The sequence below is a fragment of the Eptesicus fuscus genome, chromosome 20 (genome assembly GCF_027574615.1).
Source record: "Eptesicus fuscus isolate TK198812 chromosome 20, DD_ASM_mEF_20220401, whole genome shotgun sequence".
NCBI classification, from domain to species: domain Eukaryota; kingdom Metazoa; phylum Chordata; class Mammalia; order Chiroptera; family Vespertilionidae; genus Eptesicus; species Eptesicus fuscus.
Genome location: NC_072492.1, coordinates 46,722,843 through 46,736,035, shown reverse-complemented (window position 1 = coordinate 46,736,035; position 13,193 = coordinate 46,722,843). Strand labels below are relative to the sequence as shown.

Here is a 13,193-nt window from a genome sequence, read left to right as displayed (position 1 = left end):
CCTCCCCTGCTGCTAGGCTTCCGAGTGGAAAGCAGAATGTGCTGAGTCCTGGGAGGGGCTGGCGTCGGAGGCCAGGGGCTCTGAGGTCCTGCCTTCCGGTGTCTCGCTCCTGCCTCCTCACCTGCACCCTGAGGAGAAATCTAGGGAACGAAGAGGAAGGAAGGCCCCGGGGTCTCCACCCACCTTCCTGCGCTCCAAGGAGTCTCAGCCGTCACGCCAGTGGCATCACTGGCCGAGAGGTTGCCAGTGGGTAGCACCCCCCCCCCATTTCCCGTAGAACCCCCCATTCCCCTGCACGCTCTCGCCCTCCTGGCGTGGCCTATCCGTGCTTGCTGTAGAGATAGTGGCATGTTCAGAGCCCCTGAAACGTGTTTCATGTGCAAAGGAGTAGCATTCCTCTCCGTCCTGGGAGCCCGGGTGCGTGTAGACAACAGACTGCAGACCGCCGGGCCGCTCTCCCCCCAGCACAGAAGGAAGGGAGCACAGCCCGCGGCTTCTCAGCAGAGCCCAGAGCTCCCTGCAGGAGGAGGAGCAGGTGGTGGCCGGCTTTGAACCCGGCCCACATGCCCCGGGGATAAGGGAAGGTGCAGTTCCTTCTCTGCGAGGGCGTGGGGGGAGCATCCCTGTGAGTTTTGCGTTGGCCGGGAGCCAGGCAGAGAGCGATGGGCCCGGGGCTGCCGTCGGGGGCTATTGGGAACGCGTGTCGCTCAGCAGCAGGGCACCCGCCTCTCTGATGGGGCCCAGAAGATTGTTTTGCGGGTGGAAATGAAAGGGGCCTTTCACCCCGTCTCGTGTGGCCCGCCCTGCGATTTTCGCTGAGCAGCCGTTTCGGAGTTTCCTCTCGGAGCGGTGGCTTTATGCTGTCCAGATGTGCGCCATGTGGCGGTCTTGTGTTCTGGCGTTCCAGATGTGCACGGCCGGGGAAATGAGCTCCGGCAGAGGCAGGGCCTGTCTCTGGCCCTGGGAATCCGGCGAGGCTACAATGGGCTCGTTGTGTGGGGATCCCAATGAGCTTGAACCTCCTGATTCTACAGCCGAGGACACTGAGCCCCAGAGGGGGGCGGGGGGGGGGGGCACGGGGAATGCTCACCGCTGATCGATGGCCCGCAGCTGGGAGCAGCGAAGACACCAGCTTTGCTGGAATTCCCGGCCCCTATCTGCATGCACGTCTGTTTCAGCGCCTGTGCACCTGGCGCTCTTCCAGGTGCTTGGGCCACGTTGGTGAAAAAACAAAGGTTCCTAGCTTGCTCTGATGGGGAAAGAATGAGCAGTAACATAAAAAATGGGCACTTTATGTAGTGGGTTGGCACGTAGGAATTGCTATAAAAAAACAGGAAGAGGAGGAGGAAGAGGAGGAGGAGGAGGAGGAAGAGGAGGAGGAGGAGGAAGAAGAGGAGGAGGAGGAGGGAGAGGGGCAGATGAAACTAGGGTTAAGGGGGATAGCACTGCGGTGGTGGTTGACCATTCTAGCTAAGTGAGTAAGGGTAGATTTCATTGAGAAAGTGGCCATCTTAGTCACCTGTTGTAGAACAAAAGAGCTCAAAGTTCAGGGGCCTCAACCAGTAAGCATTCTCACGTTGTTTGTGGGATAGGAGCTCACGAGCGCCTCTGCGGAGGGTCCCTGCTCAGGGTCTCTCTGGAGATCAGCCGGGGAGGCCGTCATCTGAAGGCCCGACTGGGGCTGGAGGACCCGCCCCCAAGGTGGTGCCTCACACGGCCGTTGGCTGGAGGCCTCGGCTGCTTGTTGCATGGGCACCTCCTCCCCCAGAGCACATGGCCCAGGGGGACAGGTGGCAGCTGCCGTGTCTTCCATGACCCAGCCTAGTCTTGAAAGAGGGGAAGAAGCAAGCCACAGAGATCCCAGAAGGACTGCTCCGGGGGAAATGCCCTCGGGTGGGAGTGACAGCAGTGTGTATGGGAGAGCATGGAGGCCTGAGGGCGGGACACGGAGGTCATTGCCGGCCAGGGGAAGGTCATGAGCACAGAGGCAGCACAGCGGACAGGGCAGCTGTGCTGAGAATAGACCGCAGGGCAAGGCGAGAAGCCAGGAGACGGGGCAGGAGGCCGTCACGGAGAAGCAGGCGGGAGATGGGGAGGCTCCCACCTGCCTGTGGCAAGGGATTCTGGACCAATTTTTTTTTTTTTTAAAAGTGTTTTTATTGATTTCAGAGAGAGGAAGGGAGAGGAAGAAAGAGAGAGAAACATCAACAATGAGAGAGAATCTCTCACACTGGGGATCAAGCCTGAAACCCGGGCATGTGCCCTGACCGGAATCGAACTGTGACCTCCTGGTTCATAGGTCAACAGGGCTCAACCACTGAGCCACGCCAGCCGAGCTGGCCCCTTTTGAGGTTAGATCCACAAGATCCCGTCGGATTGCGGGAGGCGTGATGGAGCGAGTAGCCACCGAGGATGGCCCCACAGCTCACAGTCCTCCTTCCCAGCCTGCCCCTGGCCACCTCTCCTCCCGCCTCCTGTGGTTTTGCAGGGAGAGCTGGGGGCAGGGAGCGGGCTGTGCTCGTCCTCCCCCGCCCTCTGTGGGCCTGGTGGCTCCGTCCACCCAGGGGAAAGGAACGTATGCCTCCTGCGTGAGAGCAGTAGTAAGTGTTTATGAAGGCACTTAATGCTCTTCGGAAGAAAGTGCCGGAAAATTTTCTGGTGGTTGGCAGTGGTATTTTGCTGGAGGACGAAATGTTTTTGTTGCAGCCCCTCCCCCTGAAACGTTGATTCTGCAGATGGACGGACTGTGGCGCTCAGCAAAGAAGGAACTGGGGTGAAAAAAGATGTTGGGGGTGGCCGGGGGGTGGGGGCCGGGGGGGGGGGGGGGAGGGAGCTTAGGGATCCTGAGGACATGCCCTACGCAGAGCTCCAAACCTGTGGTCAAAGGAAACCACCCACAGGCCCAGTGTGCAGGCGATGAGAACGCAAAGCCCTCCTCATCCAAACCCTCCCGTGACCCTCTGGCGGGTCTCACGCGGCCGCCTCAGCTGGTTAAGTGAGGTCCAGGGCGGGCACGGCCCCTCTGTGCCTGAGAAGTGAGGGTAGTGTGTCCCCGGGGCTGGGCTCTGCAGGGCAGGGAGGAGCAGGAGGCCCGGGGTGGGGCTCTGGGGCTGCCGGCCACGTTCCGTTTCTCGATGTGGGTGTGGGTTTCGTGAAATGGGTCAGGTTTCTGACAGTTCATCAGGAACAACACTTAAGAGTCGGAGCCCTTCTCTGCTCAGCGTTCAGCTGCAATCAGACACCTTCGTTAAGAGACAAGGGCAAGTTATTTCTTCCCCAAAAGGGTGAGCCGACCCAGGCAGGACCTGAATTCCCACCTTTAGAGATTCCTTGTCTGCTCAAAGGCATTGTTTTTAAAATGCCAAATACCTTGCCCGGTCGGTGTGGCTCAGTGGTTGAGCTTTGACCTATGAACCAGGAGGTCCCGGTTCAATTCCCGGTCAGGGCACATGCCGGGTTGCGGGGTCGATCCCCCTGGCCGTGTGCAGGAGGCAGCCGATCAGTGATTCTCTCTCATCATTGATGTTCCTCTCTCTCTCTCCCTCTCCCTTCCTTTCTCTTTAAAATCAATAAAAATATACTTTTTAAAATGCCAAATACCTTAAGGAGAAATAACCAGCAAGTTGTTGCCATTGGCCATGGACACGCATCTCAGCCAGTGGACAGGGGGGCGTAGCTTAGCTCTGCCCGCTCAGGCCTCTGTGTGAATCAAGTCACACCACGCTGACTCTGTTGTGTCTGTTTCACTCAGAATTGTGTCTCTGAGGGGCCTCGTTCGTTCTCATCGCTGGACACAGGGTTCCATTGTGCGAATGGAACACAGTTTATTCATTCCTTGGTCTGCGGGCATTTGCTTAGTTTACACTCATAGCGCTTCTCTGACCTCCTAGTGTGCGTCTTCTCACAGCTACGCAAGCAGTAAGCACGTTGCTCTTGGGTAGACAACCCCAGGGGCTGTGCAGGGGGACTGAGTAGGCAGAGGTCCCCAGGACACCCCACAGGGAGTCAGAGATCCAGGTGTACCTGGGAGGCTCTCCACCTTTCAGCAAGGGGAGGCAGCAGCGAGGGCCTGAGTCACCCTCAGACACCCCCGCCCTGAGCCTTCCTGGGCGGGGCCCCGCCCACTCTGAGGGAGGGTGGCAGACCTGAAGGGAGCCCATGGGTCATCTCCTCTCTCCAGCCTGTGGGCTGGGAAGGATCCCTCGCGTGCCAGGCCAGCCCCACTGAGCAGGTAGGGCGGGTGGCCCTTCGGGGAACATCCAGCCCCGTCCCACCTGCCGGCTCATCAGACGCCTCCCCAGGCCGCCAAGTGGGAAGCCGGTGATGTCATCGCCAAGCCCCAACAATCAGGCCTTTCACGGCAGGACGATAACAATCAAAACAGTATGTCAGGGCCTGCCACGCAAGAACGCACACGCTCGTCCGCAGGGAGGATCTGAAGGCGGTGAGCGGGCCCGCCAGGAGCACGCTGTCTCCTTTCGCGATGCCCCGGCCCGAGAACACAGCCCGGAGAGCAGGCCTGCGCGCATGGACGCTCACTCGCCAGTTCTCTGAGAAACCAGGATGCTGTCCAGCACCTCCCCCCGGGACTCGCCACCTCCAACCCCAGAGCTGAGCTAACCCTGCACGGAGCAATACTCCGAGGCTGGGGTTCGAGCAGGAGTGTCCCGTTGCACAACTCCAGGGGGCGCCGTTCGCAGACAGAACATGCGAGGTGCCCCGGAGTGCGCAGCGCTGGGGTTCCGAGGCTGCGGCCTTCAGGGTGAGGGAGCAGACTGTTGTCTTGACCTTGACCCCCAGGACTCGGTCTTGCCACAGCCAAGCTCCCTGGCCGGCCCAGCTCCCGGGAGCCTGGAAATTCTCAGTGAGCTGCGTGAGAGCGATGTTTCCCTTGCCCGGAGGGCAGGTTTCTGGTGTTTGGATGTTTGCCCAGGAAGCAAAGTCACCTGCACTGTTGCTTAGTCTGGCCGGGGGGGGGGGGGGGGGGGGGGCGTTCTCAGCCAGGGACGGTTTGACCCCAGGAGACCTCGTGGGTCATGTCAGCTGGAAGGAGGCTACCGGCATCTAGTGGGTGGAGCCGGGGATGCTGCTAATGGTCCTGCCGTGCAGTGGGCAGGCCCCACGACAAAGAGTGACCGGCCCCGAATGCCAGGAGTGCCAGGTGGAGAAGCCCTGCGAGGGGAGGTGCCCAACCCCGTTGACCCTGGGGCCTCTGGTTCCCATTCTCCCCCCGGCTCTTCTTGTCCCCCAAGGGGCCAGGCCCTCCGCTCACTAGCTGAGCGGGCCTGAGGCAGCGCTGCCTATCCGAGGGGGATGTGAGCCAGGTGACCGTCTCTCTAGGACGGCGTGACGGCTCTGTGTGAAGCCCGGGGAACCGAAGCGTAGGGAGTCGTGGTTAAGAGTCCCCACTGTCACTTCGTGGCTGGGTGACCTTGGACGAGTCACTTTTTTAACCTCCCCGTGCACCACCTTTGCCATCTGTAAAATGGGATAACAGTGGCAGAAAGCACGTAGGGGGTGCAGGAGAGGGCCACGCTTGTGGCCACACATAAAATGGGTAGGACCTCCTTTAACAGCATCTGCGTAGCTCCCAGGATGGTGCGAATGTCCTCTGTGGCAAATCAGAATTCTGGCCTAGCGTTCTAATGTGGCAAATTAGAATTCTGGCCTAGGGTTGCCTCTGCCATGTCCCGGGCTCCTGGGTGCTCCCAGGGGTGACCAAGGGGGACTTTCCGGGGCTCACCACTGTGCGCCCATTGTCCCCGGGCAAACCTGGGCCGTCGGGCACCCAGTTCCCATCACAAAACTCAAGCAGCACTCAGGGACTTGTAAGTTCCTTTCCTGGGATGGCAGGGAAGGGGCCCCGAGTCGGGGCAGGTGCAGCACTGTCCTCATCCTCATCCTCATCCTCATCCCCTTGGTGACGTCTTCGGTCCCTGGTGCCTGGAGTGTGTAGCCAGGACTGGGAGCTCTGGGTTTAATTCATGGTCCGGAGTTGACGCCAGTGGGATGGGGTGCAGAGGGTGTGGGGGGACTGAGCCCTTCCAGGGGGTCACCCCTAACAGATGCACGGCATGGAGCAGAGCAAGGGGCCCTGGTGAGTGTGTGTGTGTGTGTGTGTGTGTGTGTGTGTGTGTGTGTGTATGGAAGGAAGCCATGTTAAGGGATATCTATGAAGGGAGAGGGTACGGAGAGCCATGGTCCAGCCCTCGCTGTGTGTGTGTGTGTGTGTGTGTGTGTGTGTGTGTGTATGTGTATGCGTGTGTGTTAAGTTAAAGGATATCTATGAAGGTGGAGAGGATGGAAAAGCCATGGTCCAGCCCTCGCTGTCGGGGGTGATGGAGCCAGGAGCCCCCAGAAGAGAGCCCATGACCACCCAGTGAGGCAGCACCCTCAGAGCGGCCTGGCAGCATCCCAAGGGCGGGCCCTGGCTGGGCTAGAGGCCCCGTGCCGGCGCTGGGCAAGGCAGGGCAGCCAGGCGTGCCGGGACAGAAGAATGGCGCTTCTGTGCTGCTTATCAGGACGGTGGCTCCGGCAGGATGTGGCGAGGCTTCCCCAGCCCGCCCGGTGGCCGGCCGCAGCCAGCGCCCCGTCATGGCGAGGACTTTGGCCGGGGAGCCCCACCTTGACTTGCTGGTGACACTGGGCTGGCGGCTCTCCAAGGTCAGGCTGTGATAAGTCACGAGGACATGAAGGCAAGTGACGGCCGTGGACAGCGAGCCACCGAGTGCTGTTTCCACACCGGACAAGGCCCCAGATCTGGTCAGACCCCCTGACCTTGCTCATAGGAAGACCCTCATGGGGTTGTGGGTCCCATCTGGTCAGACCTTTCTGCAGCTGCTGAGATATGAGGGCAGAGACCAGCAACCACAGTCTGCGGGCCTACTCTGCCCATCACCTGGTTTTGTAAATAAAGTTTTATTGGGACACAGCCCCACTTGCTCACTTACATAGTGGCTGCTCTCCCACTGCAGAGGCAGAGCTGAGGAGTAGCCACAGAGACCCGGTGGCCCTCACTCAGAGCCTAAGATACTCACAGTCGTTTCCTGTGAGGTGGCCCGTGGCGGAGGTCAGAGCCTGCCTGAGCCTCTCCTCTCTCAGAAATAAATGGAGAGAGCCCGGCCGGCGTGGCTCAGTAGTTGAGCATCAACCTATGAACCAGGAGGTCACGGTTCAATCCCTGGTCAGGGCACATGCCCGGGTTGTGGACTTGATCCCCCAGTGTGGGGCATGCAGGAGGCAGCCCATCAATGATTCTCTCTCATCATGGATGTTTCTCTCTCTCCCCCCTCTCCCTTCCTCTCTGAAATCAATAAAAATATATTTAAAAATAAAAAGAAGAAGAAGTTAACAGAGAGAGCTGCCTGAGATGAGGTGGGCGGACCCGAGGGAGCCCACGGATCCGAGGGAGCCCAGAGGAGAGGCCAGCAGACGGCGGCATAGCCAGGGCCCTTCTCGGACATGCCGTGGGCCACGTGGCCACGTGTCCTCTTGTCTGTCCACTTCATTTCATGAACAGGTGTCCTCAGGGCATGGCCTGTCGTCCCGGGACACCAGACGTTGCCTTTATTAGAGAACGAGTAATAAATCTGCAGACGCCATCACTGATGAGCGGGTGGTGGATGTTGAGGGGAAGCGTGACGCTGTCGGCAGGAGACGGGATAAGAGTTCGTTAAAACGAACGGCGTGCGAGCTCATGTTCATCAGGCCGAGGCTCAGCGAGGGCCGGTCTCTTCCTCAGTGTCTCCTCGCCTGGCGGGCGGCCCCCAGGTCAGAGAGTCTCTCAGGAAAACATTGACCCCAGAGCCTCCGTGTGTGTGTGTGTGTGTGTGTGTGTGTGTGTGTGTGTGTCTCCGAGCCCCGGTGAAACGTGTGCACGGGCCGGGGATGAAAGAAAACACAGGCTGAGGTGCAAGCCCACAAATAAAAAGGTGAGACTCTGAGGACGGTCCCCAGTGCTCTTGGTCGGGGGGTAGGACAGGGGGCCGTGGCCAGAGCTGGCCTAATGGGCCCGTCCAGGCAGCCAGGGCGTCCCCGTCCCGGGAGCCTGGCGGGTGAGCGGGCAGGAGGAAGGGGGAGTACCCCCCTGTCGCTGAGCTGATGGGTGGATCCCTGTTGGCAGCAGAGGGACAGACGTGAGCAAATGGGCCGGAAAGACAAGTGACAGTGGATGGAGCTTCCTTTTCTCTCTAATCCTCCCCCCACCCTCCGGGCCACGTGCCCAGCATCGCCTGCCAAGTGGCACCTCTTCTCACGCCCTGGAGATCCGTGGTGATCAGACGGGTCCCCCGTGGGGGGGGCTGCCCACGGACCTGTCCAGCCGGGGTCGATGCCCAGGCACCGCCTTCCCGCTGCCTTCAGACCGGCCGGCGCTTTCCTTTCTCTGAGAGTGGACGTCAGTTTCCTGGCCGTCGCTCCCAGGGCGCAGGAGGCGGGCTCTTCATCCGGGCGCGTGCCTCTCTCCCCGGGTCGCACGCTGCATTGGCACCCGTCCGTCTCCTCCCGGGCTTCCTCCCTCTGCACTCGGGTGGCTGGTCTGCGCAGGAAGCCGGCTCTCAAGGCCTGGCTCTGACCAGCTGGCCAAGTCGCACGGCACCGTGTCCTGCAGAGGCAGGAGGAGAGAGGGCCGCGGGGAGCACCACCGGGGCCCGAGGACGCGCCAGGTCCAGACGCGCACGGGGAGTCCGTGGAGAAGCTGAGCCCAGACCCAGGCGATCCGGGCCACTGTCCGATTCTGCGTCGGGACTCTCTTGTCCCACTTCTGAAGTTGCTTCTCGATAAAATGTGACATATCCACCCCCATGCCCTAAGGGGAAGGAACCTAAGCGTGCTGGCCCCTCCCAGGTGTTGGGAACCCCAGAGGCCTCCATCAGGCCACGGGGTCACGGCGACCATCCTGGGGGAGGCTGTGGCCCCAGGCAGCTCCTTCCACGTGACAGGCGAGGACCTGAGCTGGGACAGTTGGGTGATCTGGGCAGAGCTGTACAGTTACGTGGCGGAACTGGGGCCATCCTAACACGCGGGCAGCAGGGAGGGGTGGTGTATCCATGACACCCCTCCCTCTCCTGTGCCCCCCTCCGACCCCGGGCCCTAACCTTCCTCCTTCCTCTGCTGCCCCAGCTCTCACCTGGGCCGCTGACACCGGAGGAGGCCCTGGGCCCAGGCCAGGGGCCCTGCCTGCGGGGCGCGTGGTTCCGGACGCCCCTTTCATGGGTCTTCTCGGTCTTTCAGGAACTTGGCCATCGGCATCGGGATCCAGAACTTCCCAGAGGGTCTGGCGGTCAGCCTCCCCCTGCGAGGGGCTGGCTTCTCCACCTGGAGGGCCTTCTGGTGAGTGCGCTCGAGCGTCCTGTCCCAGGCCGGGGTCACGGCACCACAGAGCTCAGGGCACTCCCCCGGGCCGCTACTTTCTGCCAGGTGACCCCTCTGACCTGGAAGCGAATCGGGCGCTTCTGGTGAAACGCCGAGGACCTGGCAGGACCTCTGTGCGTAGCCACGCGTACCCACCGGTGCGTGTCTGTTCTCCCTCAGGTACGGGCAGCTGAGCGGCATGGTGGAGCCCCTGGCCGGGCTCTTTGGGGCCTTTGCCGTGGTTCTGGCCGAGCCCCTCCTGCCCTACGCTCTGGCCTTCGCTGCTGGCGCCATGGTCTACGTGGTCATGGACGACATCATCCCCGAGGCGCAGATCAGGTAGGAGACCTGCCCCTCCCGCATCGGTCCCTGCTCCTGCCCCTGCCCCTGCTCCTGTCCCTGCTCCATCAGTCCCTGCTCCTGTCCCTCCTCCTGCCCTTGCCCCTGCCCCTGTCCCTGTCCCTGCTCCTGTCCCTGCCCCTGTCCCTGTCCCTGTCCCTGTCCCTGCTCCTGCCCCTGCCCCTGTCCCTGCTCCTGCCCCTGCTCCTGTCCCTGCTCCTGTCCCTGCTCCTGCCCCTGTCCCTGCTCCTGTCCCTGTCCCTGCCCCTGTCCCTGCCCCTGTCCCTGTCCCTGCCCCTGCTCCTGTCCCTGCTCCATCAGTCCCTGCTCTGGTCCCTGCTCCTGTCCCTGCTCCTGCCCCTGCCTCTGCTCCTGCCCCGTCCCTGCCCCTGCTCCTGTCCCTGTCCCTGTCCCTGCTCCTGCCCCTGCCCCTGCCCCTGTCCCTGTCCCTGCCCCTGTCCCTGTCCCTGTCCGGAATGGACCCAGCCTCCTTTCTTTATTCCCACCCCTTCCTGCCCCTTCCAAGATCCTCCTCAGCCCCTCGAAGCCGTGCTGTCTGACACTGAAAGAAAGAGAAGCAACGGGCAGTGGGTGGAGAGAGAACAGGGCGTATGAGTATCAGGCAGTGGCATGAACACCGTGACCCGCTCCCCCCCCCCCCGCCAATGAAACAGACTGCTGTTTTTGAATATTCTCCCTCCCTCTCTTCCTCTTCCCTTTTCCTCCTTTCTTCCCTCCTTCCCTCCCTCCCTGTGTGTGTCTCTCTCCCTCCCTCCCTCCCTCCTTCCCTCCTTCCCTCCTTCCCTCCTTCCCTCCCTTCCTCCCTCTGTGTGTCTCTCTCCCTTCCTCCCTCCCTCCTTCCCTCCCTGTCTATGTCTCTCTCTCCCTCCCTTCCTCCCACCTTCTCTAGATGTTCCCGGGCCTGGAACGAGGAGGGAGGTGGGCATCCATGGCCTCACTGTCGGGCTACGGACCAGGCGTCAGGGGCTTCCTCTTTTTATTTTGGTTTTCATGGCGGGATGGTTTGGAGGTACTTTACGGTCAGATTACATAAGATCTCCAGGAGCTTCCTGGCCACCATGCATCACTCGAGCATGGATTCCAGAGCTGCGACAGGCAAGTTCTTTAACATCCCCGTGCCTCAGTTTCCCCGCCAGTAACGTGGGCATAACGGTCCCGTGGTTGTCCTTGCTGCGGACAGGAGTTGCTCCGATGGCCTGGCTCGGTGTGAGCCGGGCAGTGTCAGTTGTCAGTGTCAGTCTCATCGTGAATCGAGGGGGTGTTCTCTGCCGGAGCGGGTCCCGCGTGGGGGGCGCCCAGGGTGCCCCGAGGCCTCACCTTTCTCCTTTCCTTCCCTCCTAGTGGGAACGGGAAGCTGGCGTCCTGGGCCTCCATCCTGGGGTTTGTGGTGATGATGTCACTGGACGTGGGCCTGGGCTAGCGCCGAGCTGCCTGCGAGCCCAGGAAAGGCTGCGCGAGGACACGGACACGGACACGCCTGGCTTCCGCGGGACCACGGACTGCTCCTTCCCGTCAGAACCTGTTTGCTTTCTCTCCTTCTCATCTCCTTACCCCGACTGATTCTGATCAGACGACGATTTGTCCTTTTCTCCCGAGGGGGAGGCTGGTGTTATTTTTGGAATTCCCAGGGGTCAGTGGGACCACGGACTCCCGGTTGGCCTCTGAGTGGGACTGCAGCTCAGGGAAGTCTCTGCTCTCGGACCTCCAGTCGCTCTCACCAGACTCCAGGGCAGGTCCCCGAAGTCACCTGCGGAAGCAAGCTACCCCCGGAGAAGGCTCTGAGCCTGTGCGCCTGGCGACGCGGAGCAGAGCGGCCGGGACACCTCTCCTCTGTCCCTCCCGATCTGGGCCTGGAGCATCGCGGACAGAGCCACCTCCTCCTCTCCAAGGCCCAGCGGCCCCGGGAGGAACATACCTTCCCCGGCCTCCCTGAGGGAGACCCTGAATGGGCTGGGGGCACAGACAGAGGGGAGAAGATCAGCTAGTCTCTCTCTCTCTCTCTCCCTCTCTGCAAGGATTGACTTTTTGAAATTGAAGGAATCGGGGAATTGCAACAGCTGTGAACACACAGTGAGCCCTGTGAAAAGAAGAGGCTGTAGCTTTGGTCGGAGACCTGTGTTCCGAGTGCACAGTAGTTGCCATGGTTTCCAGGTCCCCATGACATTCATGTTGATCAGTTTAGAGCCTGCATTTTTCTAAGAGATTCGGGACACCCGCCAACCGCTAGAACTCCAGCCCTTCGTTGACGCGTGGACGGAGCCACTTGCGCTCATTTAGGTGCAGGGAAGGCCTGTGGCCTCTGCGGTGAGTCCCTTTCTGCGGGCCATTCGGTCACTTGGAACCTGACCCAGAACTCCTAAGCCCGGCAGGCTTTGCTGGAGTTCGGCCCGAGCGCTTAGAATGAGAAAGGAAGGACAGGGGAAGAAGAGAGTTTTTTTTTTTTTTTACATTTCCCTTTTAAAAGGAAGTTGCAGCTAGTCATTGCTCTGACATGACCCTAACCAGTGACTTGAACTAGACTAGAAGCCAATCTGTTCCTCCATACGCGTAGCTTCTCCAACAGGGGTGAGCACGCGGCTGCCTCAGATGCAGCGAGGGGCCGCCGTCCCCATGGGTCACAGGAGCCCACAGGACCCTGGGGGCCCCCCCCGGGGACACGGCAGGTGTTGTCCTCGCCTGCCCTGCCCTCTGCGTTTACATGTCCGATTGCTTCCGAGGGTGAAGGAATGCCCAGAGCCCAGCCTCCCCGGGGCCGATCGATGTATGTTTTCCCGAAGCCCTGATGGTCAAAACTGAAGACACGTCCAGGGGTCTGCGGGGCGAGAGGATGTGCTCTGGTGGCTGGGGTGTGTGTGTTTTCGTGTCTCTGTATGTAGTTTTCTACACGATGCTTCTTTCTGATGGACAAGACCTCATAACTGTGATTCATGCCAATAAAGGGGATACTGTTGTGGACGACCCGGGCTGCGCTCAGTCCTTCTCAACGCCGCCTCTTTCCAGGGTGGTTAGTGGAAGAGCCAACTAGAAAGTCAGTGCTGGGAGTTGGAGTCCCGGTTGCGTTACAGTATCCGTCAGACGCCAGCGGACTCAGACAAGGGACTCCATGGAAGGCTGGGGGCGGGGGAGGGGGGGTGAAGCTCCCAGCACCCACAGGGGAGCCAGGCTTGAAAATCGGTTCCATCCAAGAAAGCTAGAGGACTGGGGTCCCCATGGGCCCATCACATCTCAAACTAGAGCTTGGTTCGGGTGCCATGGCCCCCAGATGCTGACCACGCACCCCTCAAAGCACTGCAGCCCTGGGCGCGCCCCCCCACCCCCATGCAAATGAACTCCACCCTGACCACCTCTCACCACCTCCTTCAACCCTCCTCCACCTCCATGCCATTAACCCCACTTGACTGGGGAGGAAGGTGAGGGCCGGGAGTGTTACCTGCCCAGGTGGCCGGGATGCACAAACTGGCTTCCATCCTCCTCCCCAGAGC

General features: G+C 60.9%; 1 protein-coding gene across 3 annotated transcripts in view; it reads left to right on the top strand.

Annotated features, from left to right (window-relative positions):
* Positions 1–12,669, top strand: part of SLC39A11 (solute carrier family 39 member 11) — a 178,155-nt gene extending 165,486 nt beyond the window's left edge. For 2 of the 3 annotated variants that reach the window (XM_054709624.1, XM_054709623.1), the window contains 3 exons: positions 9,232–9,330; positions 9,532–9,690; positions 10,601–10,976. In XM_054709624.1, the coding sequence (XP_054565599.1) occupies positions 9,232–9,330; positions 9,532–9,690; positions 10,601–10,850 (508 nt within the window). In that variant the 3' untranslated portion in view covers positions 10,851–10,976. Of the gene's footprint in view, positions 1–9,231; positions 9,331–9,531; positions 9,691–10,600; positions 10,977–11,052 lie in introns of those variants that run through there. The other variant, XM_054709625.1, reaches the window with a different exon arrangement.
* The last annotated feature ends 524 nt before the right edge of the window (positions 12,670–13,193 follow it).